This window comes from Crocodylus siamensis, chromosome 3 (assembly GCF_052110815.1).
Source record: "Crocodylus siamensis isolate JL-2025a chromosome 3, ASM5211081v1, whole genome shotgun sequence".
Lineage (NCBI taxonomy): Eukaryota > Metazoa > Chordata > Crocodylia > Crocodylidae > Crocodylus > Crocodylus siamensis.
Window position 1 is genome coordinate 49,128,795 of NC_143397.1, and position 24,290 is coordinate 49,153,084.

The window sequence follows — 24,290 nt, forward strand, 5'->3', positions numbered from 1 at the left end:
TGGCATAGAAATCTAATCAATAAATACCCTTTTTTGCATAAAATGCATGCATCCCCAGGAGTCTAGAGATTTGGGGGAATGGGACAGGTGTCAACATTAATTGCTATGGCTCCCAGAGCTGCTGTGGGATGATGTGGCTGGTCCACAGGGTCTGATCCGGCACAGCCTTAGATCTGGTTTGCCAGATCAGGCAAGTGTGTAGGCTTGCTGTACAGGCAGACCAGGCATAATGGCTCCAGACTCAGCAAGTTTATGGGGTCAGACCCTATGTGTAGCCTTAGACCTGGCACCAAGCTGGCATGCAGTGTCAGTCTTCAGCTGTGTCCCGCACGTGGCCTCAGAGCCAGCACTATTAATCAGGCTAATATGTAGGCTTGGACCCAGCACATGGTCCCAGGCCTGGTGTGCAACTCCAGATTTGGTGTTCCAGATCAGTTACCCATAACATTTTTTCAAGCTGTCTATCAATAACAGGATATTTGGGGGCATGCTGTATATGAGGAAAATAAGGTAAATATAAGGATGTCATGTGAAAGAGGCTAAAGCATCTTGCTGTGTCCCTAGAGGCATATATTTGAGTCTGGCTCTCGATTTGTATCAAACAAGCTGCTTCCCGGTAAAACTAGGTGTAGGTGGGTACATGGTCATTTGGGCTGTAGAGTTAAGAGACGGATTCTGATGCTAGCCATGTTGGCTACAGGCCTTAATGGTGCCTTAATGTGTGCCTTAATCGTGTAAGTTCACTTGGCTTGGTTTGATCTTTGACCTCTTTTTCAGTTGTTGACTACGTTGCCTAAATCCAAACAAGAAGATTATATGGAGAAATTTATAAAGCAAACTCCTCTTCTTTTAGCTGCATCTCTACAATCAAAAGTAATATTATCAGCTAAAACATAACTTTAATATGAAAGAATATATGCATCGCGTCCCTTTATTTTTATCTCTAGGAGAGTGGATTCTTGACCCATGGTTTTTTTTCTTTTTAGGATATATTTGACAGTGATTGGTACACATCTCGGAATCTTATCAGTGGAGCTGATATCATTGTGATTAAATACTCTGTGAATGACAAGTCTTCATTTCAAGGAATAAAGGACATTTATGTCCCAATGGTAAAGAAAGCATTAAACCACTGTTCAATTGCAGTCATAATTTCTGCTGTTGGTGCAAGAAAAAATGGTAGGTACTCATTCTTATATCATCAAAAGTTGAAGTTTTACTTTGAAGGTAGATATTAAGTCGGTCACAGTGAAACAGTTTGCCATTCAGTAGATCAGTCAGCAGCAACAATGAGAATTAATAATCTGCTTTGACCTTTTTGTCTAATGTGCTCCTGGATGGGTCATCATCTGTGGGGATTTTGACCTTTGAATCTGTAGGCACAAATCTATAGTCTGTTTTTAAAATTACAGATCAGCTACATTCATTAGCTCTTAAATGTCACCTAGGGACAGAGATGCAGTGTATTAGACTGGGTGACATAAGGACAAAGGGGCTGATCCCTCTGACAACAGAGTAGTAAGCGATGAAGTCTATACTCAAGGTCACGTGTAGCTCGCACAGATCAGTTTTAATTAACTATGTAATAACAGTTGCGGTTTCTGGGTTTCAAACTTCCTGTGTAATAATACAAATCAAAATAAAAACGAATATTAAAAAGACCAGATCTAGTACCAGAACATTTAATTAAAAAAATTAACAGTTTGTGTATCTAAAAAGCAGATTTTTTTTATAGAAATGAAAATTATAGCCTTGCTATCCTGGGTACTGTCATCAGAATTCTTACACTAAGTAAAATTAAGTGTGGCTACTAGTCAGCGGGGAGATCTCCGGGAAAAATACACCCTGCTGTAGGGAAGACGTATTGTTTCTTTTGGTACTTTTTACACAAGGGAAATTTGTCAAAAAAGCCTTTTGCCTTTTTGTTTACTTAGCCTAAAAAAAAAGTTTAGTGTGTTCATTCCTTATTCCATATTTCCAAGCATTGTGCAGCCTGATTTTTGCCAATTTTTATGTAGTCTAATAAGGTAGGGGTTTAACTTTTAAAGAAATCTGCACCTTTTTACTTATGGATGCTTTCAGAAGTAAATAGAATAAGCAGCTCTTGACTCTAGTCAGATACAGACATTACACCTTTACAGCTGTAAGTGATTGGAAACCTATCTATATCAGTAACAGAAGAGAATTTTGGTGCATAAAACCAGTCTATACTCATAATAGAACAGAAGTTTGGAATGTGTAGGCTGGTTTAAAAATGGTAGCACCCTCAGTCTAAGATTTGCGCTCCACCAGAGGGCCAATGTGTGTTCTGTTTGTTACGGATCAACACTACGCTGCTTCCAGAAAACTGACTGCGTCTACACAAGACACTGACTGTGGAGTTGTTACTGTGCAGTCCTTTAGTACTTGCACTCACAAGTACTAAATGACTGCGGGGTAACCAAAGTTACTGAGTAGTGGTGTTGCCAAACGGCTTTTAGATGATGCTGACTGCACAGTAGCTCACTACTACTGTGCAGTAGCATTGTTACGCTTTGTGTCATGTGATATTACTGCGCAGTAGTAACAAGGTACTGCACAGTTAGCGTCTCGTGTAGACATGGCCACTGCGTAACAGATCAATTCTGCCTTGGGCTTTTTGAATGTCTATACCTAGCCTGTATGTCAGAGTCAGAAGTTATTTTTGAAGTTAAAGGGTCAGATTAAAATAAGTGTTTCTGAACATTCTGAAAGTACTTTTTATTACCAAGAATAAGGGACATAATTTATGAAAAATACTACCTTTCTCTGGGTGCATCTTGGCCACTTTCTATCTCATGTCAATATTGTTTGAACAATCAGGCAAATAATTTTATTCTGTAAACTGAATACAAATGTACATAAAAATGTTACCCTAAGATTACCAAGGGCTACTTAGATGTCTTTATTTCTTCAGTGAACTAGAAAACCTGTTACTTTATTAAATATAAAAGAAAATTGGCACAAGATTTAACTGACATTGCAAAGCATAGAAGCAAAACAATCTGCTCATACAAATCTCAATAAAAGATTAGAGCTTAAATAAGGAATGGTGCAAAACAATAAAATGTCAGCCTATTTTGTATCGTGCTGTTTGGGATTAACCAAACTGCAGAGTATCTGGGTTTCTAAATGATGCCATGATAAATAAAACATGTTTTCCATTGTCATGCTAATCCAGGACATCATGTCTTTTATTGCAATTGTTGCTCCTTTCTCAGTTAACTGACAAACCTAGGAAAATACAAGATTTAGGGTAAAGATTAACTGCAAGATTCTAAATGTGGACTCGCACAGAGCCAAATTATGGCTTGTACTACACTTAAATAAGAGAACTAGGGCTGCAGTGGCAATTCACCTCTTTCTCTGCTGTGTGGTCTTCCTTTTTCATGGTCAAAGTGTAAGGGGATAAAAACAGCTGTGTGGGGACTACCATAATACACATGCATATGGGGTGAGAATAAAAGTTGTTTTTATCTATGCAGCTTTATTCTTGTAGTTCCAGACTCTTCAGAGCTTTATATTCCAGTCTTAATATTCTTTTAACTTATATTTTTGTTTTAATGTAACAAACTGCATTTATCTAAAAGGCAATATTCTGAAATGATTTAAATAAATGTGTATGCTGCTGCATTAATAGGTCCCCTTCATTGCACACATGAATTTTGCTAGGTTTCAGCTTTCTGTTCTGTTGCTGACTGTATAATGTTTATCTTTACTAGTTCTTAGAAACCAGTTTACCTTGGAGTATTTAATTAAAAATATCTTGCCGTAAATGTTTTCTCAGAAGTGCCTTGCACTTGCCCACTGTGCACTTCAGACAGGAGGAGTTGTGTTACCACTTCCGAAGGGATTCAGCTTGCTAAAGATCTAGGAGCTACTTACCTTGAACTGCACACTCTCAATGACTTCTATATAGGAAAATATTTTGGAGGAGTGGTAAGTAGAACGAACATTGCACTCTTGTAAATACAGCATAGGGCAAATATTCCTGATGTTTCTTTTAAAGTCCGAATCTTGGCTCTAACTTACAGCACTGCATAGAACATGCATGAGAAAATAGATAAGTGAAACAATGATTTGACCATTTCTACGCTACACATTTTTTCTCTAAAATTTTCCACTGGTAGTACATCTTCACTAGGGATAGCAATATTAGTAGCACTAGAGCTTACCCTGTAGAAACTTTTTTTGGAAATGTGCCAACACTATGAACAGATATATTTCTAGTTAAAATGGACTAGACACCAAATTATTTATAAAATGCTTCAAATTGCTCAAGATTTTTAGTAGGATTTATTATGAATTGCTCAATCAGTTGTTTTCCACTTGAAAGTGGGCATGCTAAGGTATTTGAAGTTTTATGCATTCCTACAATTATCTTGTTTTCAATCATTAGACAGTTTAGAATCTCAAGCAGTCTATCTAATCAGTTGAAATTACCTTACATTGATCTCCAGGATTAAAATGCTGGAAAATGCAGAAATGGGTTGAAGAAAGTAAACTATGGAACGATGAACATTTGCACAACAAGTTAAACGTGTGTTATTTGGAGCAAGGACTTTATATGTACTTATACCAGTACAGTTAAATTTAGTACAACCCCTCTTGCATTCTGGTCTAGACATACTCTTTAAATGCTTCTACAAAATTAGTTGCATTTTAATGTTGAGTAGAAAATTAGCCAGAACTGACATTTCTGGTACAAAAATGTATATGGATCGTGCTTTAGATGTTAATTTATGTCCTTGTGATTTATTATCTCTCAAAACTTATTTAAGTGGATTATCGGGCTAGTCTTCTTTTCTGGTAACGAAATTTTGCCTTCATGCAGGAAATTAATTTAATACAATGTTTAAAAAAGAACCCATTTTCCTATTAAAAGCCATGACAAATTTTCTACTAACTTCAGTGAATAGAAGGCCAAGCCCTTAAAGTTCAGATTTTTAGAACTAATGTTACAAAAATGTAAGTTTGCAAATACAAACTGAGCAACTGCATGTGTAAGACAAATAAAAAACCTGAGAATTGCTGTGAAGTTGACCTGTTTTTGAACACGCCACTTAAGCATTTGTTTTCCTTAAAAGTAGGCCATAAAGGTAATTTGAAAAAAATTTTTTAATTACTGTCACTTTTTTTTTTACTTTATGATGTGGGGAAGAGACTGAAGTTTGTTTGTTTGTTTGTTTGTTTGTTTGTTTCCCTAAGTAATTTCTTTTCTTCTGAGTTGGGTTTTTTGGGGTTTTTATTTTTATTTTAGGAATATCAGACGTGTCACATGTTCTTCCTTCTTAACTAGGACTTCCTAAGCACCTCGAGGTGTCTGTTTTTGAGTTCTTATATCTTAATTATATTGTTTGTTTGTTTTTAAATTTAACAAAGACAGCCTTTTGACTGAATGTTCATTAGTCCCTGTAGTTAAGTAGGACTTAAGCTATTTAAAACTATTTTTGCTTGAAGGATTCATGCTCGCAGTTGCTTATATATCAGTTGTTTCTGTTTTGATGTAACTTTTTTCTGGTAGGATATCATTAGTTCTACAGTAGACGTGCACCAATACATCAGTCCGTATGATATAGGAACCGATAAAAGGAAAATTGACGTTGACATTACCAGTGATTGGCTGCTTTTGTCTGATGAGGCTGATTTTTAAGGTCGCCGATTTTTAAATGCCGTGTGCATGGGTGCAGCCGCAGCATTTGGGCAGCCAGCCTGGCAGCTTGGAGAGCAGGGTCCATCTGGTAAGTCTGTTGGGCGGGACATATCAAGGCCCCCCCATGGTGAGGGAAGGAGTGGGACTGGGAAAGGGCCAGAAGCTGCCCGGCCGGCCGGGACACAGGACAGAGCTATGAGCAGCTTGTCTGGGGGGTGTGGGGAGGTAGGGGCAGCTCCTGCCGCTGCACACACCCCGGAGCAAGGCATGGGGGGTATGTGCTCCCTGGATCTGTGCATGGGGTGAAGGCTGCAGTGGCAGCCTGCCTGCAGCCAGGGGCAGCACCACCAGGGTCTTCCTGGTGGAGGGACTGAGCCATGGCTATGATCAGGGTGGGTGGTGATGCTGAAAGAGGGGTTGGGGGAGTTACGGTGAGTTTTGGGGTGGATGTAGTCCATCCCAGAGCCCCCCTCTCAGTGCCGCCTGCCCCAAGTGAAGCTGTGGCCCAGCCCCACACTGGGAAGAGCCCAGCACTGCCCCCAACCTGTAGTGGCAGCCTGCCTTCACCCTGTGCACAGATCTGGGGGGGCATGTGTTGCCCATGCCTCCCCCAGAGGTATGTGCAGAAGCTTGAGCTGTCCCCTCCTCCCTGTACCCCACCTGGCTGGGTAGTCCCTGCCCCATTCCCTCCCTCGCCATGGGGGCCTTGATATGCTCCTTCCCCCAATAGACTTACTAGCTGGATGATGCTCTCCAAGCTGCTGGGCTGCATATCGGCATTTTGGATCAGTATTGGCCAGTATAGCTTATTAATAATCACCCACCAGTATTGGCCCAAAAAATCTTCATTAGTGCACCCCTGTTCTACAGACCACAAAGCCTTCCAGAATCAACAGGATTTTGAATTCTTAGTGTAAAAAATAAGGAACGTTTTGGCATGTGCCTTTCACTTCTTCTGACACAAAATATAAGGAAACTTTGTGAATATATTAATTTTATAAACATTTTACCTCAGAGTTTCTCTCTGAGTCCTAACCAAAGGTATTTACTTTGTGCTTGCTGTGTAAACTGTGCCCTGATGTAAAACTCCTTCTTGGTTAAGTACAGCCATTCAAAGAGTCCAAGGCATAATGGATCTAAGTAATGTGGTTTTCTTTAAGTAGCCTAGGTTAGACTGGTGGTGAATAATGTATGTATTTACCCTTTGGTGGGAGATGCACACAGGCTGCCTACATGGGCCAAGACCTGCAAGTTGTGGGTATTACTGCTTTTTTCCCAGCATGCCCTGTGGGCTTCTGGAGACTTCCATGCATAGCTGAGCACCTGGGCCATCCCTGATTGGCTGCTGAGCACAGGCAAGCATGCCTCCATGTGAGCAGGGAGTTTCAGAGGAAAGGAGGCTGGGATCCCAGAGGAGAGCAATCTAACTTGAATCAATAGTTCAATACATTGGTCTAAACTAAATTGATTAGACTTGAGTGCACATTGAACCAGGTGGTTCTTTGACCGGTTTCTGCCATTTTTTACACCGGTCTATGTGTGCTAAACTTCTGTATGGTTATGGGTTTAGATAGATTTCCAGTCATTTGGACCACTTTATGTGTAATGCTTATGTGTGACTAGTTGTTTTAGATATTATTTTAGTTGGTGTTAGAATATAATATTTAGATATTTATGTCAAAATATCTGAATTTTCAAAAGTATAATACTTTATATTAATAGGAAAGGCAAAATGGATTGAAAGATGAAGCATTAAAAAGCATACTGAAGCCACATTCTTGGTCACAGATCATCTATACTGTTCTATAAGATTAAAAATACACACATAGAAATAAAATTTAAAAAACTGCAAGTATAAAAGGACTTCAAAGTATAATGCTAAAACTCCCTTTATATTTACATTATATCAGTTTCCCTGCAAATAACTATCAGTATGCTTTGTAAGAATTATTCTTTCTACAGAAGTATATTAAAATGAATCCCTACTCTTGGGAGGTGCTTGTAGTAACCAGAAAGCTATTATGCTGGAAATTCTCCAAGCGTCAAATTAAACCTCAGGGACAGAGAGCGTGTTTCTGTCCCTGTAGAGGAGTTACTGCTGAGAAACAAGTCTGCTTATTTACTCCCTTTCTGTGTGGACCCCAGACCAAGCACTTAGGCGGAGGAGACAGCGTGGAAGAGGTCTCACTTCCCAGGAAGTGGCCAGCTGCTTTCTGCCAGTGAGTCTATGGGGCCTGCTGAAGATTTGACATGTTCCCAGCATTATCATTAGATAATGCTGGGAACGTGTCAAATCTCAGCATGTCTCATAGATTAGTTCATTGTTCCCAGTTTTTTGAGCTGGGATTGAGCCACATAGAGGGCAATATCTGTGCTTCCTTTTTCACTACTGCTCATTTAATTTGAAATAATTCAGTATTTGCTGTAAAGCCACTTTTGCATTAGTATTTATTGCAGTGCTGTTAAGGTTTTTGACACCATGACTTCACTACAGTTGGGATTGACAGAAAAGCCCTACATTCTATTTCCATCTGTATTTGTATACTTCTAGTTTAGAGAACCTCCTGCAAGTGCTGAAAGCGTTTCAGATGTGTGTCTTCATTTCCTTCTAATGTACAGTCTAAAGAAGGACACTCGCTACCTGTTTCCATGTTTATTTATGTCTCCAGAATTCTTTATGGCCATCCTGTATATTGTCATGAGGGGGCTATTCAAATGTGATGGATTGTTCCATTTACCATTTAAGGATGAGTGTGATGCCTTTAATGATTGTGGGAACATTCGACTCGGACTTGTTTTGGCACAGCAGTATTACTTGATTGCCAACTACATTATTCTGCTTTCTAAACTTGGCCCTAAGCAGGGTAGAGTTTCTGTTTCTGAGAATTTTTGAGGCTCTGCTTTCACTTTCTAGTAACTTGAACCTGGTTTGCATAACCTCTAGTCTGTCTTTATCTGTATCACTGGTTCCAACTCAGACAAAGAAATAAGGATTCTTAAATACTTGACAAAGGCTCATTCCCTTAGAAAGTGAAATCTTAATAACCATGAGTAACATCCATATAAGATTCAAGGTAATAGCTACAGATACTGCTATATGCATTTGGTAGAACTGAAGCTTCACCTTTACCAACTGTACTTCAGTTCTTTACTTGTATTTCTTTATCCATCTTACATTATTTTCAGCCTCTTGCAAAACTGATACTTACTTTCACTCCATGGACTGTTTCTTTTTAGGGTGATAGTATGTTTTGTCTTTTATTTCTGAAAAAAGCAAATCATGCTTATACATCATTTATATAACATGCTTTTTTTAACTTTATAATAAAGCAGCTTATAAAAGTCATATTTTTCAATGCTGTTGGCTAGTTCTTGGCAACATAATATGTATAGTGTTAGCTTGCATTTTGGTGACTTGCATCCTGATTATTATCCATCAGTTTCTGCTCTTCCTTGAAGTCCTATTGTAATAGTTGTTCTGACTGGTACATTAATTGGTAACAAGTCAATGATTTCTGACTTGACAGAATGAATAGAAAATTAACCATCATCCAATCTGTTGTTGTTTGTTATAACATTGTACTGATAATTCAAATTTCAGAATGAAATCAGCATGGCCAACTGTTGACATTGGCATCAGTGGCAGTTGTGCATATAGATTGAGAGCATTGAATAAATACAGCATTTAACTTATTCTTAAATACATTTATTTGTATATTTTAAAAATACATTTCATGTTTTAGTTGGAGTATTTTATGATCCAGTGCTTGAATCAGAAGACGTCTGAAAAAATGAAGAGAAGAAAAAAACCCCACAAGTGCCATGGAGTTAAACCACCTCATCTTGAACAGCCAGGTGCTTAACAGTGTCCAAGCTGTACATTACTGTTCATTGTGTTGTTTATTTTCACCAATAATACTCATTAGATTGTACTAAAGGTTTATAATTAGTCATTATCACTATCAGCAGCTGCTGTCATCTAACATTTTAAGCAAAGTAGACTGTGTAATAATTTTGGGAGGATTTAAATTAATTTTGGAATAGTTTGGTAAAAATGTAGATGAGGTTATGAGGGATCATAAGTTACAATTTTAATATGTTGTATGCAGAAGATTTAAGATTGTACACATGGCAGTGAGTAAAGAATCCAGTTAGAAAAATTATCAGTAGAGTTTGAGTCTTTACAGGCTCTACAGAAGAGAACCAAAACATGTAATTATGTAATATTAACTGAGATAATCTGATCTCAGCTGGCTAGAGTGGGGATGTCCTGCTGGCAGCCCATTGGCCTCATGTGGTCTGTGATGGATTAAATTGTGCCTCCTAGGCTCCTGTTTAGTCATTGTCCCCCCCACCACTCTAGTTGCCACAGTAGCTAGAATTTCGAGGCTCCCCCTTCCTTGTCCAGCTGCCACTTCTTATCTTCCACAGGCAGCTGAGGGTGAATCTGAGGAATGCTGTGCAGTTGGCAGTGAGCATGGCAGGGGGGCAAAGGCACATGGTGCAGTGGGGGGAACAGATGCTTAATGTAGTGGTGGGGGTGTGCCTTGCAGCAGGGCAGTGTCTGCAAGGATGTACTATGGTGGGGAATGGGGTTGGAGGCATGCAGTGCAGTGGTGGGGGCTGGGGGTTGCAGGCACACAGCGCAACAGTGGAGAGGGACATCCATGGTGTGCACAGTCTGGTGGGGGGCATGGCTTGCCCTGATGTAGCTCTTGGGGCATGTACAGTCCTGAGTATGGAAACCATACAGCAACTACATAAGTATACTTCCCTCCCATCCTCTTCCCTCACCCCCACTTTTAAACGTATCCCTGCATTCTAGGTATGGGTATTTTATTTGGTTATTCCCAATAACCCAACTGTGAACATGCAATTCTGTTTTAGATTGACTTGCATATTATTTATTTGTGCAAGCATGTGCAAAGGCTTTTAAAAATGAAGGCCTAAGTATAGGCTCCAAAAAACTATTTTGTTTTTTTATTTGCACCAAAATATTTTAGAGCAAGACTTTGTCATGAAATTTTGTGAGATCCCTACAGTCTCCCTCTCAGTTCAGTTTTGAAACGTAATGGCTAATTACAGTATATATTCTGAAGACAAGAGCCCAATTAAAACAAGACAGAGGACAAGAAATTCATGGGGAGAGTAAAGGAACATAAAAGAAAAAAAGAAAAGGCTAAAAGATATTTTTAGTTTATATTTTAATATAGTTTAATATGGTTTAGTTTAATGTAATCTTTTGTTCTTTTGATAACTTAATTATACCTTTAACTATAATAATTTTCATTTGAAGTTGCTTTGTCTTAATTATCTGATTTACATATAATTTGTTTTATTAAACTGCGAAGTTTTGAATTTATTGACGAAGAATACAGGACCCAGTCTTGCCTTCAGTTAAAAACAGTGGTAAAATTCCTATGGACTTGAGACCCATTGTTATCTCCTAAATCCAAAGCACCCCTTCAATTATGATAACGATAAGAAATTATCACTTTCTTGCAATACATGTTCTTACAAATTTGGTTTCCTGAAATGTCCTAATTGTTACTCAGCAGTATTCCTGCCCAGAGCAGGGGGTTGGACTTGATCTTTTGAGGTCCTTTCAAGCCCTTAATTTCTATGATTTCTGTGATTCTACTAGTTCTGATATGAAAATCAGGGTATTTACACTGGAAATGAGCTATATCTAAAAGTCAGACTGGTTGCATGGGTGGGAGTGAGGGAGTTCAGTTAATTCAGGGTAGTTGCAGCATCAATACCTATATTTTCTTGTGTATCCTATGCCCCCAAATAAGACACGCACCTTGTTTTGAGATGACAGAATGAAGAATAAAAGATTTTTCCAAGAGTGTAGCCGAAAGCTGAGTTTATGAAACGGAGGCAATGTCTGCTTTTCAGCCCACTTTTCTTCCCCTAGCTGCTGCTCAGACAAAAGCTAGAGTTTTTTAATCCTATACATACCACTGCTGCTGAATTGATAGCAGCTTTTGGCTGCGGACTTCACCTCTGCTGCAGGTTCTTGCCAGAAAAGAGGCACAGCTCCTGGTAGCCATTCCAGTGTCTCCATGCTTCCAGTCCAGTCCAGAAATCAGCCTCTTAAGACTGCACTCCAATGTTGGAGGGCTATTTTTTGGGAAAGAACTGTGTATGTTATGTAAGTAAATCCAGTAATTTTGCACTGAAACATACATTATATGTTTATCAGAAGGCAGGGCTGTGTGACTTGCAGACTATTAAAGGCATGAGCTTTCATAGGCTACAGCCTCCTTCATGAATTCTGAAGCAGTAAGCTGTAGTTTACAAAAGCTCAGGCCTTTCTGAATCTGTTAGTTTAAGGAGCCATAACATCAGACTGTGCAGCTAACCAGCTCTCTCTAGGGCCTCAAGTCTTTCTAGATCTATTTTCCCCCTCAAATCTGGCGGAGTGTATGACATTGAGACTCTTTCACTAATAGGCATCCAAAGAATTTGAACTGGTAAAGCTCTAAGTATATAGGAAGATAATTCTACTAAACGATAATATGGGTAAAGCAAATACTTGTTTATATGGTTTTCAGGAAGTCTCTTTTTTAATGTAAATACATATGAGAAACCCAGACAGAGATCAATCGTGTATACACTATGAATCTTTGCATTCCTTTTTTAAGACTTTTAAAATTGAAGAACTTACTTTACTAAATTATTATTAATATATATCATTGTTAACATATTCTACTAATCTCATTCAAGGTGGATAAAACTGGATCTATCCAGTCCTATTAGTTGATTATGGAGTATATTTTTAAGACAACATTTTATTGAAGTTATACAAGTATTTTCTTAATTCTTTATTTGATCTAGTTTCTGAGAAATAAAGATGCTTTTTTTTGTGTTGTAATTAATATGGAAGTAGAGTCATAAAACAACTCATTCATCATTATTTTTAATATTCTCTTTAGAAAAAATGCCAATCTTGAAAGGTGAAGCCTCGCATTATGACTCTGACTTGCATAACCTGCTGTTCTGCTGCCAGTGTGTGGATGTGATATTTTGCTCAGAAGACTTAAGGAATGTAGGAGAAGCACACAAGATTATTTTATGCTCTGTAAGCCATGTCTTCATGTTGCTTTTCAATGTGAAGAGTGCAGCTGATATTCAGGATTCCTCTGTCATAAGGACTGCGCAGACTCTCTTCGCAGTAAACAATGAAGCTGTTTTTCCAGTTTCTAGCAGAGGCTCACCATGCAACCCACCAGTAAGAGTCATTGTTAAAGACTCCTTCTTCTGTTCTTGTTTGTCAGACATTCTGCACTTCATTTATTCAGGTATCCTGTCAGAATGGTTGCAGCTGCTTATGTCTTTTAAAAAGCGCACTGTTGTATAGAGTGGGTACATTATCTAATCAAAATCTGCTTCTGTTGGGGTTAAATCAATTTAGTTAAAACAGACTATGTGCTATTATTAGTAACAGTTTGTACATGGAAATTTTAATTTTGTTACAAGTATTGCTCTTAGCAAAATAATGACAGTTACTGACTTCCTTGAAATAAGACTTCTAAAGTGAGGTGAGGTATTTTTCCTGCAAAAGTCAATAAGAGGATACGTTTCTATGAATAAATAAGTTGTAAAAATGAATGGAATACCAGCGACCCCTGCAAAAGCCAGTATTTCAGTAAAAGAATTTCGGATCTAACAGCAATGTCAAACGTAATGTTACCTGTCCTAAAAATAGTGATGTGAATATACGTTCTCTGAGTGAGAATGCGAGGGGCTCTCATTTCCTGATAGTGAAGAGAGGAGCAGGATTACCTGGTTTATGAGAACAGTGGATTCATTGTGTGACCTTTGCAAGTCAATTAACCATATTCACCCTGATCTTAATTTTATCTGTTTAAAATGGTGCTAATAGTATTTTTCTACCTTTTTTTTTTTTTTTTAAAGCAGTCAGTGATCCTCAGGTGAAAGGCCCTGAACAATGTTAAAAAATGTTATGTCATGTGATCATTGTTTTGTTTTAATCCCAAAAGACCCTATTGATCATGTTTGAAAAGTTATACCAGTATAGCCAGGGGGTCAGAATCATGGCTTGCTAGCATCTGGCCGGCAGTGCTGTCTGGGGAACTCAGATTTGCCCTATATGCTGCATGCAGCACATGCCATCCCCAGCCTCGTGTGCTGCATGTAGTGTGTACAGCTGGTCTCGTGCGGTCTGGGGCACATACTGCACTTGGACTCTGTCTGGCATGCATGCTGCATGTAGTGCCTGCATCATACCAGCCCTACACACTGGATCCAGTGTGGGGACAGTTTATGGGCCCAGTCTGGCCTGTGGGGCCTGATTTGAGTTGGATACCCTTGCCGTACAATATCAGTACAGGCGGTGGAAAGAGCAGGGAAATGTCATGGATCTGGGTCCAAGAAGGCAGTGTTCCTTAAGCGTTCCCGGGGTAAACTGTTTTACTGGCATGGTTTAGTATCTGCCAAGGTGTTAGGGCTTAAAGCCCGCTTTATGGAAATTGGAAGCTCCTCCCTAGCTTGCTCCTGCAGCCATATGGCTGAGGGCAGGCAAAATTTAGGGGCATCTGAACCCCAAGCCTTTGGGCTTGGGCCTGCACGTAGGATGGCTGCCAAAAGACTTTGGAAATATCTGAAGCCCCTGGTGTGGGGGGCACGGATGACGTTTGCCAGTTGTAAGGCCACTTACAGTTCTGGACTGACTCATGGATTCGGACTTGATTTGGCTTAGAACGTGAAACTTTCTAAGGGAATAGCCAGTGTGTACCCTTTACCTTGGTTGTGGGATGATTACCCGTCTTCTTCAGGTCCCTGCTGTCAAGTGACCAGCCTGCTTTCCTTTTTTTTGATGAATTCTGACTGGAGTAGATGCAGAAGAGGGTTACTAAGATGACCAGAGTAGTGGAGAGCCTGTCACATGAGAGGAGACTGGAAGAGCTTGCTTGTTTTTTTTAAGAAAAACAAAGGCCTAGAGGGATATTATTGCTATATATAAATACATCAGAGGTAACCACCTGGGAGAAAGAAGAGCTAGACAATTTTTGCAGAAGATATTGCTAAAAATTGGCTGTTTATTTAGGCTGGAAATTGGAAGATTCTTAACCATTAGGGCAGTGAGGCTTTCCAAACCTTCTGGTCATGCTGGTACAGATTAAATATCTGTCTTAAAATGGAGCTTGATAAGTTTTATGAAGGGGATTACAGATGATGAAGTACCTGCTATAACACGGGACTGGATTTGATGACCTAGAAAATCCCTTCCAGTCCTGTGTTCCTGTGCACATCTGATGTTACCACTAATATAGTTACTACTAAGATGTATGCGATGAACATACCTTTGTAGTAAGAATTAGCAGAACTTTTTAAGTAATGCATCATTTTAATTGTAATTAGAAAAGCAGAAATATATTGTTACAGATGTCTATGGAAGGAATTTAAGTTTATCTCCAGAGTCATAATTGTTTAAAATAGTGAAAGGGCTGCTCTCCTGGAACAGTAGTCCATAATCTTTGGAGAAGAACAGAAGAAATCTATTTTAGCATCATCAAGGTTTGATTCTAATCTCGCCTGAGAAATCAGTGTGAAGCACTGGTAAACAGTTTGCTGTAAAGTTATGGGAATGTAAGCTGTACACTGTCCGGCTATAAACACCTTCAGATTGTATACCATATTACTCATAAAATGAATTCTTTTTTGGTAAAAAGTTCATGCCAAAATTTGTCTGTCTTGTACTTTTACATTGGAAAAGGGAGAGAGTTGAGCTCCTAATAACAGTGCTGCAATCCTGAGGAACTGTGAAGTATCTCTGATTTTGGTGGCATAGGGGTCAGATTCTCTTGATCAGACTCCAGATAAGGTGCTGCTACCGGACAAGTTATTGTGCTCCTCTATTTTTGTGTATGTTCCCACCAGCTTACTTCTTTACTTCTCTAATCATTTTAAATGAAGATTTGAGTGGCCGTTACTGGTTTGGGGTATAACCCTGTGTCATTATGTCCCCCCAAACACATAGTGTGTGTAAGTCATCTTCAAATAAGTCATCATGCTAGACACAAACTTACTATGTAACATCCAGATAGGAAATCTATAACTATGAATATCTTTTTAATAATTTTTTTGAAAAGTCTTCATTCTTTTCCTTCTTCTTTCTCTTTACCCCTTCTTTGCCTCACTCTAGACTTTTCCTCTTCCACTGCTCCAGGATTTCAGAAGGTGATGATAATACTGGCCCTGATCCCCTGAGCTTACCCTTACCAGGCATTCTAGAGGGAAACCACTCTGGTCCTGTGTATCTTAGCTAATCTTAGCTGGCTGGAGCAAGGCTTCATAGGAGAAGCAGCACTTGAGTAAGCTGTTTCTCTGTGAATCGCTGCCGCTGTCTCTCAACCATTCAGCTGATGATGGCACTTCCTCTTAAATGCCCAGTTGTTCAGCACCTCGGGGCTGGTGATGGAATTATTCTCTGAAGCAGGCAGAGGATTGAGGAACTGAAAATGAAAGGAAAGGGAGATTGTGAGGTGGGGAAAAAGGGAGGGAGGAGTAGCATGGGGAGGAAAGGGAGAAGGTGAATGTTGGTAGGTAGTTTTAAAAAAATGCAAAAATAAAAATGCATTTAGACTCTGTTTGTGTCAGGTAATTTTTCTTTTGGAACCTTTTTTTTCCCCCTTGTAAAAAATAAAAAAATCTACTGTATACAAAATTAATGGTAAGTAACTCTTCTCTAATTTAAATATCTATTTTACAATCTATTAATTTGTATTGATGTATTGCTTGTATTTTAAAATGTTTTATAAATAATTTTCTTGGCTCAGTTACACATTTCTAGCATACAGAAACTGAAATGTGTGCATACTGATTGCCTAATGAAAATGCACCTTGCTGTTTGTTACTGCTTGCTTTTTTTAATGTAGTGGATGCAGAAGGAAAACATTCTGCATGGGGAACAAGAAATCTCATACTTTGAAGCCTCTGATGTTGCTGTGAATTTAGCTAATTTGAAGGATAATTGAAACTATAAGGAGGGACTTTAAAAAGCATTAAAAACAGTTGAGTGCACGATTTCCATTTGTGCCTATGAAAAGTACATATTCAAGTAAAGAACAAATCATGTTGGCTTAAATCAAAGAGAATACCATGTGGACAAGCACCGAACAAGGCTGTTCACAATAGTTTAGTTGCGACTAATACTAAATACAGTTTACTGGCTGATTCTGGTGTTCTGTGTTACTTTTGCCTTAATGAGTATCTGCCAAGCTGGATAAGTAGTGTATATTTATGTGAAGCAAATTCTGCCCTAACTTATAGCTTGCAGTCTCAATGGGATTGTAGAGATGCAAATTAGTTTAGAAATTAGAACCTCTAGAAAAAGAGGTCTGGAAGGGACCTCAAGAGCTGATCTAGTCAAACCCTATGCTCAAGGCACGATCATTCCCAACTAAACCATGTCAACCAAGAGTTGGTCGAAACCACTCTTAAAATCTTCTGAGGATGAAGCTTCTATAATTTCCGACCTTCCTAGTGAAAAAGTTCTTCCTAATACTCAACCTCAATTTCTCTTGCCAAATTTGGGACCATTGCCCCTTGTCCTGTTCCTGTAGCCACAAAAAATAGTCTATTTCCATCCTCTTTATAAGCCTTTCAGGGTTATAATTCCTCTTTATAGCAGTCTTCAGGTATTTGAAGACTGTTATGAGATCCTGTAGTAGGGTTGGAGTGTTATAGCCCTGTGCTCTAGGAAATATGTGAGAAGCAAGCTTTTTTTTATGGTATCTTTTATTGGACTAGTAAAAGATGCACAGTGGGCACATTTACATGTGTGCTTTATTGTGCAGTAGCCAATTTGCATTAAAATGTTATGTAAAATATGTCCAAATATGCTAATGTACAGTAGAATAGGCTACTGTGTGTTGTCACTAAAAAAGCATTCGCTTTTACTACTGCACATTAGGGTACCATAATGAACCTTTATCTAGTACCTCACATTAGAAGTATTAACCTTAGTTTGCAGTAGCAAAAGCACATTAATGAACATGTGCACCAGCACCCAGTTAGTCCTATAAAAATATCATCCCCCCCCAAAATTCTCACATTTCCTGGACTATGTTGACTGTAACAGTACTGCAAACCTTCAGACTTCAAATTCCTGAAGGGTGGTTATAATGCAGCCTAGGCAGCTCTTCCCCATTCTATATTTGTGCGTGCAGTTGTTCCATCTCAAGTGCAGTTCTTTGCACTTGTCCTTACTGAATTTCATTCAGTTGATTTCAGGCTGTTTCTCCAGTTAATCAAGGCCTTTTTCAATCCAATCCTAAATGTGACATGTGAATTCAGTTCACATGAGAGCTGTGTCTTTTTATTTAGAACATTTTTAAGGTATATATTGAATTAAGAACAAAAGGCCAGATTATAAAGTACTATGTGTTTGTTTTTTGCTTTAGCATTAGTAGATTCTGTTTATAATGTTGGCATAGGCCCACGCCCATCAGTACTGCTATAGGGTGTTAGCTACTGGCATCTGGTAGACAGAGGTTAAACTCAGGATATCCTGTACTGCATCAGTTCCTGGCTTGTGTTTCTTCCTCTTGGGCTTGGCTCTGCATTAGAGTATCCTGACTTACCCTAGGGTTTGGCTTTGTTCCTAATGGTGTAGGGATTATAACAGTGTGAAGTTTTCTGCAATCTTTGAATCTCCCTTACTCCTTCAGACATTATGTCCTTCAACTTTAGCTGTGAATGTTCACATAAGCAAATTAGTGGTGTTTGAAGCTTATACAGACAAAATATTCAAGCATAGGCTCTTCCTCTCATTTCTTCAAAAATGTTATTCCAGTTGCTAGGCAGACAAGGTTCTTCGGGTAGATGTGGTATCATTTATTAGACCAACTAAATAGTTGGAAAAAATGTTCTTTGTAAGCTTACAGACACAAACACCCTTCAGGCATAGAGAGGTTCTACTGGTGAATTGTGTGTTCTCCTGGGTAGAACAGAAGCCTTGTCTGCCTAAGTCCTTAGACTGACACAGCTGCAGCCAACAGCCCTAAAGCATTTCAGTTGCTATTCTCTTATATACAAGTATACATGATTACCAAGTAAAAATAGTTGGTGACACTTTGGGCTGGAGTCTGTACCCACTAAAGTCAATTAGGACTAGAGCAGGCCTCCAGAAGAGATGATTTTTTTTTTTTTATAAACCCAGAATATACTGCCATTCTTATTTTCTTGCTTTTTTCCTGTAAAGAAAATTCCTCCTTGCTAACACTGGGAACCATTCAGTAATGAAAAACTAATCTTAAGAAAGAAGCTATATCCTCAACTTTTATAAACACTTATTTTCACTCTTTTAGCATTCTTAGTCTGACATTTTAAATATTTATATAACTTTTTTCAATCTAATAATTGTCTTTAAAATCATGTAAATATAATTAAGGTACTTATTTTGATGAGCGAGTTCAGAATGAGCAAGCTAATGATTTTCAAAGATGTCCTCCTACTCAACATGACGTCATAAATATTATAGGTAAAAAAGAAAGTGAGAGTCTTAAGAATTTTTCAGTTAAGTTTTCGTAGTCATGAATACTGGTGGCTTTTATAATTCATGCAGAGAAACAAACATCAAATTACCAGGCAATGCTTATTGGGTGTCTCCTTAATGTGACGATGTGTGCGAGGCAACAAGGTGGCCCGGGGGTGGGACTCCAGCTGCGGGACCAGGGAGGGGAAAGAAAAGCGCACGCTTTTTAAAATCAGTGATAGGGCGAACTTACCATTCGTCAGTTTGTCATCGCATGTGTCATCGGAACAATATAAGGGAGCCCCTAGCCGCATCGGAGTGAGGTTGTTGTTACCTGCTCCGTTGTAAAAAAGGGGACGCTAGACTGATCATCTAGCTCCTGCCTCCTGTCCGCATCTAGCAACCCCGGATGCCGTTTATACTTACCGGGGCATGTCTGCTTATTGTATTCACCTTGTTTGCTTCTATCTTCTGTCACCCACGGCTGCAGCCATAAGGAATTAAAAAATTCTTCGAGATTTTTTTTTTTTCCCCTCACATCATCCCACCTGCTCCTTGTTAATTTGTTAATTACAACCACGTGTAAGCCAGACTTGCACAACCCCACCACCTGCTAAAAGTCCCAAAGCTTTATCTGGTCCTCACACGCAGCAGTAGCAGCGTGACATTGGGGAGCTAGGGTGGCACAGGCACTAGCAGGGTTGACAACCTAGAAATTGCAAGTTCAAGGCTATAGCAGAAATGCTCATGGTATGGCTTGTCAGATTGCAACAAATCCATGAATTCTGCTAAACACCTTGACAAAGGACACAAAAAGGAAAGGAAGGCGATGCTTTTCTGTGCATTTAGTTACTAAAAAACTAAAATATGATGGCTCAATCAAAACCTGTTCTCTAGTATACTCTTGTGGGTATTTAGATTTTTGGTTTTAAATCAAGTTAGTTTCTGGTTACTTTACCAAAGTATGGAAAGCATTTCAGTCCACTAGTAAATGAGAATATCTAAGGGATTGATTCAGCAACTCTGTTGACCCTTGATATCCCATGAACTTCCACTATAAGATGGCACATCCCTTTGGAAATTTTCTGACAGTTAATTTTGTCATAAACCAAACAACACACAAAAGCCTCTGTTCTTTTAGAATCCTGAAAGGTTTCTTTCGTTCAGTGTGGGAAAGCAGTATTGGGGATATCTGTCTTTTGGGAGATAAGGCTTTATATTTTGATCTACCTTTCTTGGTAACAGTGAAGACTTCAGATGGTGTTAAGTTTTATTTTAATCCTTTTCAATTTGTATATCATTTAAGTTTCCCTTTAAATTTATAAATAGGCACGCTCCTTTCAGGCCCATTAATGCAGCAGAACGAAGGGTGCGTCTACATGTTACCTTATGGCAACATGGGTCTACAGGAGATTGCCAGCTACATTGCCACAGCAGCACGTTCCCCAGTTATAGCATGCCACCATGGCAACGTAGCAGCAAAATCTAACCATGTGCCGTGCAGATGGCATAATAACCACCCATATTGCTCCGTGCTTTAGTGCAGTATAACCTCATAAATCCGGATCTCAAAAACCCGGCACTGCTCTGGGACCAGCCGCTGCTCTCCCCCGCTCCCTCCCTGGACACACAGGGGGAAGCTTGCACACAGTGACAGCCGCCACCATCTAGCACCCTGCACTGCCATTCTGCATGTAGCTGCTGTTCCAGGACTGGCTGCCACTTCCCTCCTCCCCACTCCTCCCTCCTTCCCCACTGCTGCTCCGTGACCAGCCACCACTCGGGTTTCAAAAATCCAGCATTTTCAAATGTCCGGCAGGTGCTCAGTGCCAAGCAAGCCAGATTTATGAGGTTATACTGTGCTTCCAAAAGGAAGTACTAAAGCATAGCACCATAGCAATGTCACCACATGGCGATTTATGTAGACACGTCCAAAGAGAGTAATACTAATCTGTCTAGTTGCATGGCTTTGGACTACATGGTGTTTTGCTTCCTTTCCCCAACTGATTTTCCACAACAGAGCTGCCAGCCATTTAAATCTTAAAACTTTTCTTTGTGTCCTTCTAAGACATGGGCTTCAGTAAAAGTGGCATTATGAGGTTTCATGTTTCTCAGTGACATCCAGATGAAATCTGATTTGTTCAGAGTATTCAAAGATGTGTTTCCTAACTGCCAGCCTTGCACACTCAGCTTTGCACTTATGTCACAAGCAGAGTGCTTGTTGGCTTTAGCATCAACAATAACGAATACTTGGCAATTGGAATTTAAGCTTGTTCCACAATCAGGTGAATGCCAGTGTGGGAACTTCATCACTGTGCAGCTGCTTGCTGGGATTCAGGTCTGCATTTAAGATATTCTTTTCTGATATGTAAACCTGAGGAAATCTAGCTCAGTTTCCCACAAAAGTGGCTCTGCAGGGCTTAAAAGAGTAAAAAGTACTAAAAGCTTAGTTTCCCCAGAAAAATTAGCATACATGATTATGACCATGGAGAGGTACAGAAGGCATATCTCTTGAAGGTGTAATAGGGTGCTAATTTTTGTCATTTTTTGGACTCTAATCCTGTTGTGCTTTTTCCCTATCTGGCAAGTGGGAAAACCTACCTAGTAAAACACCTGCTCACATAATTAGATACTAATTGGACTCCTTTTCTTACTAAATCAGTATTATTCCTAGGAGGTTAATACCAGTAAGCTAAGTAGAATCACATAATTCACTTTCTGAAAATAGGGTATCTGTAAAATGACTAATTTTACATTCTGCTGTCAATGGAAAGGATTTTTTCTCTCAGATTAACAGGGATTATATAGGAAAATTATGGGCATTTAATATTTTGAAGTGTTACTCTCTAAATTTTGATTAAAGATAAATGAACAAATAGATACTTTAACCTATTTTATTGACCTTTAACTATCAAATTTTCACTAAGAAACATTTGATCTGTGATTTATTTTAACCTGACCTCTTTTATACTTACAACATATTTGCTTTGCAGAAATGTCATTCTTTCCATCCTTCTTCTACTTGATCCTGCAGGAAATTTTGATAAATATTTGTAATACACTGTTATTTCCCTGGTAGCTAATTGAAGTATCAAAAACAAGTTTTGACTTTAATGCAGAATCAAAAGAATAAACTTGTTTTTAAAGGCAGGTCTATGAAGCACAAATACCTTTCACAGCAGATGGCAATAATTCAGAAACCTGTAGAAGAAAATGTAACTTTCTTTTTAGCATTGGCTATTAGGTGAGAGGGAATAGGACAGCAAAAAACAACTTCCTTTTTTATATTTTTAGTTACTTGCTTATCTGAGTGTTTTAGCATTCTGAAACTTCAGCTAGATTAGTTCTGCAGTTTTCATACTTCTCCGTAGTGTTGACCAAATCTTAATACAAAAGTTGTCTCCTTTTCACTGCTGTATAGACTACTTCCCTTAAAGTGACCAACAAGCAACACTTTTATTACAAGTACAGACATTATTTGGTATTAAAATGGTATTAAACACTTTGATATGTTTTTAGTGCCTTCTAATGCAATATAGTTGTTAGAAATAAGAAAAAAAGGGGAGACAGTACTGTGCGATCAATCAGCCACCTCTTTGCAAGCCACCACTAGCCTATAGAGAATGTACAGGTGACCTAAAACATCAAGAAAAATACTGATAAGGAATATCTTAGTAACTCATTTTTGAAGGAGGTGGGTTTTTCCCCAACTTTTGGCTTAATGCATAAGTTCCTTTAAATGGCTGATCCTCTATGCTTCAGTAGTATAGAAGAATTAAAAAGGATAAATAACTGCTATATTAAAGACCTGGTATATTACAAGAACTGAATACACTTAAATACCTAAGCTTAAGGGCCTGTTTTCACAACCGTTTCTGAGAGAAAACATACATGACCTTGGGTATATTTAAGTACTGATAATTTTCAAAGCTAAGGAATTTAATCATATTTCCCCATGAAATTTACGTGTCTAAATCTCATATAGCTTTGCAAATCTGAACCAAGGTATGTTCTTCTGACCTTGTAGATTTCCACTAAAAATAAACCTCAGCATACAAGTTTGACAATTGAGAATTGTTTCTTGCATGTTTTCAGGCAGAAACTTGCTGAAAAAAATCTAGCAAACAAGAATGCTGAAAGAATAATTTTTATAAAACCTGCTGTTGGGCACAGACATTATCTTTTATCTGTCTGCAAAAGCCTTAGTATGTTCATTTATACATGATAATAAGAGCACTATTCCATACTATAAAGTATTTTTTGGTTTTATCTAGGTGCTTTCCAATGGGAATTGTTGGAAGAAGAGATAAAAAAGAAATTAAAGGACCCTGGAGAAGTTGAGCAGGTGCTTGAGAAAGTTAAATGTATTCTGAAAACTCCAGGACGGGTGAATTGCATTTTTTTTCCTTTGTAATCATTATAGCATTAGATATAGTGGGGCTCAGGAAAATAACTTGACATTGGTGATTTGTCTTCTTGTTGTTCCAGAAGAATTTTGTTTTACCTATTTTTGTATTCTCTAATCAATGGTATGTTTTTATTTGCTATAAATACATATGAAATTATAGAGACAGTTCAAATTTTTGACAGTACTAACAATTATGTGCTCCACATGTAACAGTCATAGGGATGTAATAGCAATAGGGAAAACTTTGGTTTCATGGGAAGGGAGGGTTAGAATTCCAAGAGACTTTGACAAATTGGAGGATTGGACCAAAAGAAATCTCATTTAAGTTCAATAAGGACAAGTGCGTAGTTCTACAATTAGGACAGAACAATCCCGTGCACTGGTACAGGCTGGGGACAGATTGGTTAAGCAGCTCTGCAGAAAAGGACCTGGGGATGGCAGTGGACAATAAGCTGAATATGAGCCATCAGTGTGTCCTTGTTGCAAAGAAGTCTGATGGCATATTGGCTGTATTGGTAGGAGTGTTGCCGGCAGATCGCGGGAAGTGATTATTCCCCTGCATTCAGCACTGGTGAGGCCACATCTAGAGTATTGGGTCCAGTTTTGGGCCCCCCACTATAGAAAGGATGTAGACAAATTAGAGAGAAACCAGTAGAGGGCAACAAAACTGGTTGGGGGCTGGGCCACGTGGCTTATGAGAGGCT

The 24,290-nt window shown here is 38.8% G+C and overlaps 1 protein-coding gene across 8 annotated transcripts in view; it reads left to right on the forward strand.

Moving 5' to 3' along the window:
* The window catches only part of RHOBTB3 (Rho related BTB domain containing 3), a 73,698-nt gene that overhangs the window by 20,327 nt on the left and 29,081 nt on the right, over positions 1-24,290 (forward strand). For 6 of the 8 annotated variants that reach the window (XM_090038299.1, XM_090038297.1, XM_090038298.1 and 3 more), the window contains 5 exons: positions 987-1,179; positions 3,806-3,957; positions 9,415-9,526; positions 12,613-12,978; positions 23,453-23,565. In XM_090038299.1, the coding sequence (XP_089894425.1) occupies positions 1,110-1,179; positions 3,806-3,957; positions 9,415-9,526; positions 12,613-12,978; positions 23,453-23,565 (813 nt within the window). In that variant the 5' untranslated portion in view covers positions 987-1,109. The remainder of the gene's footprint in view (positions 1-986; positions 1,180-3,805; positions 3,958-9,414; positions 9,527-12,612; positions 12,979-23,452; positions 23,566-24,290) is intronic. The other 2 variants (XM_090038295.1, XM_090038301.1) reach the window with 2 other exon arrangements.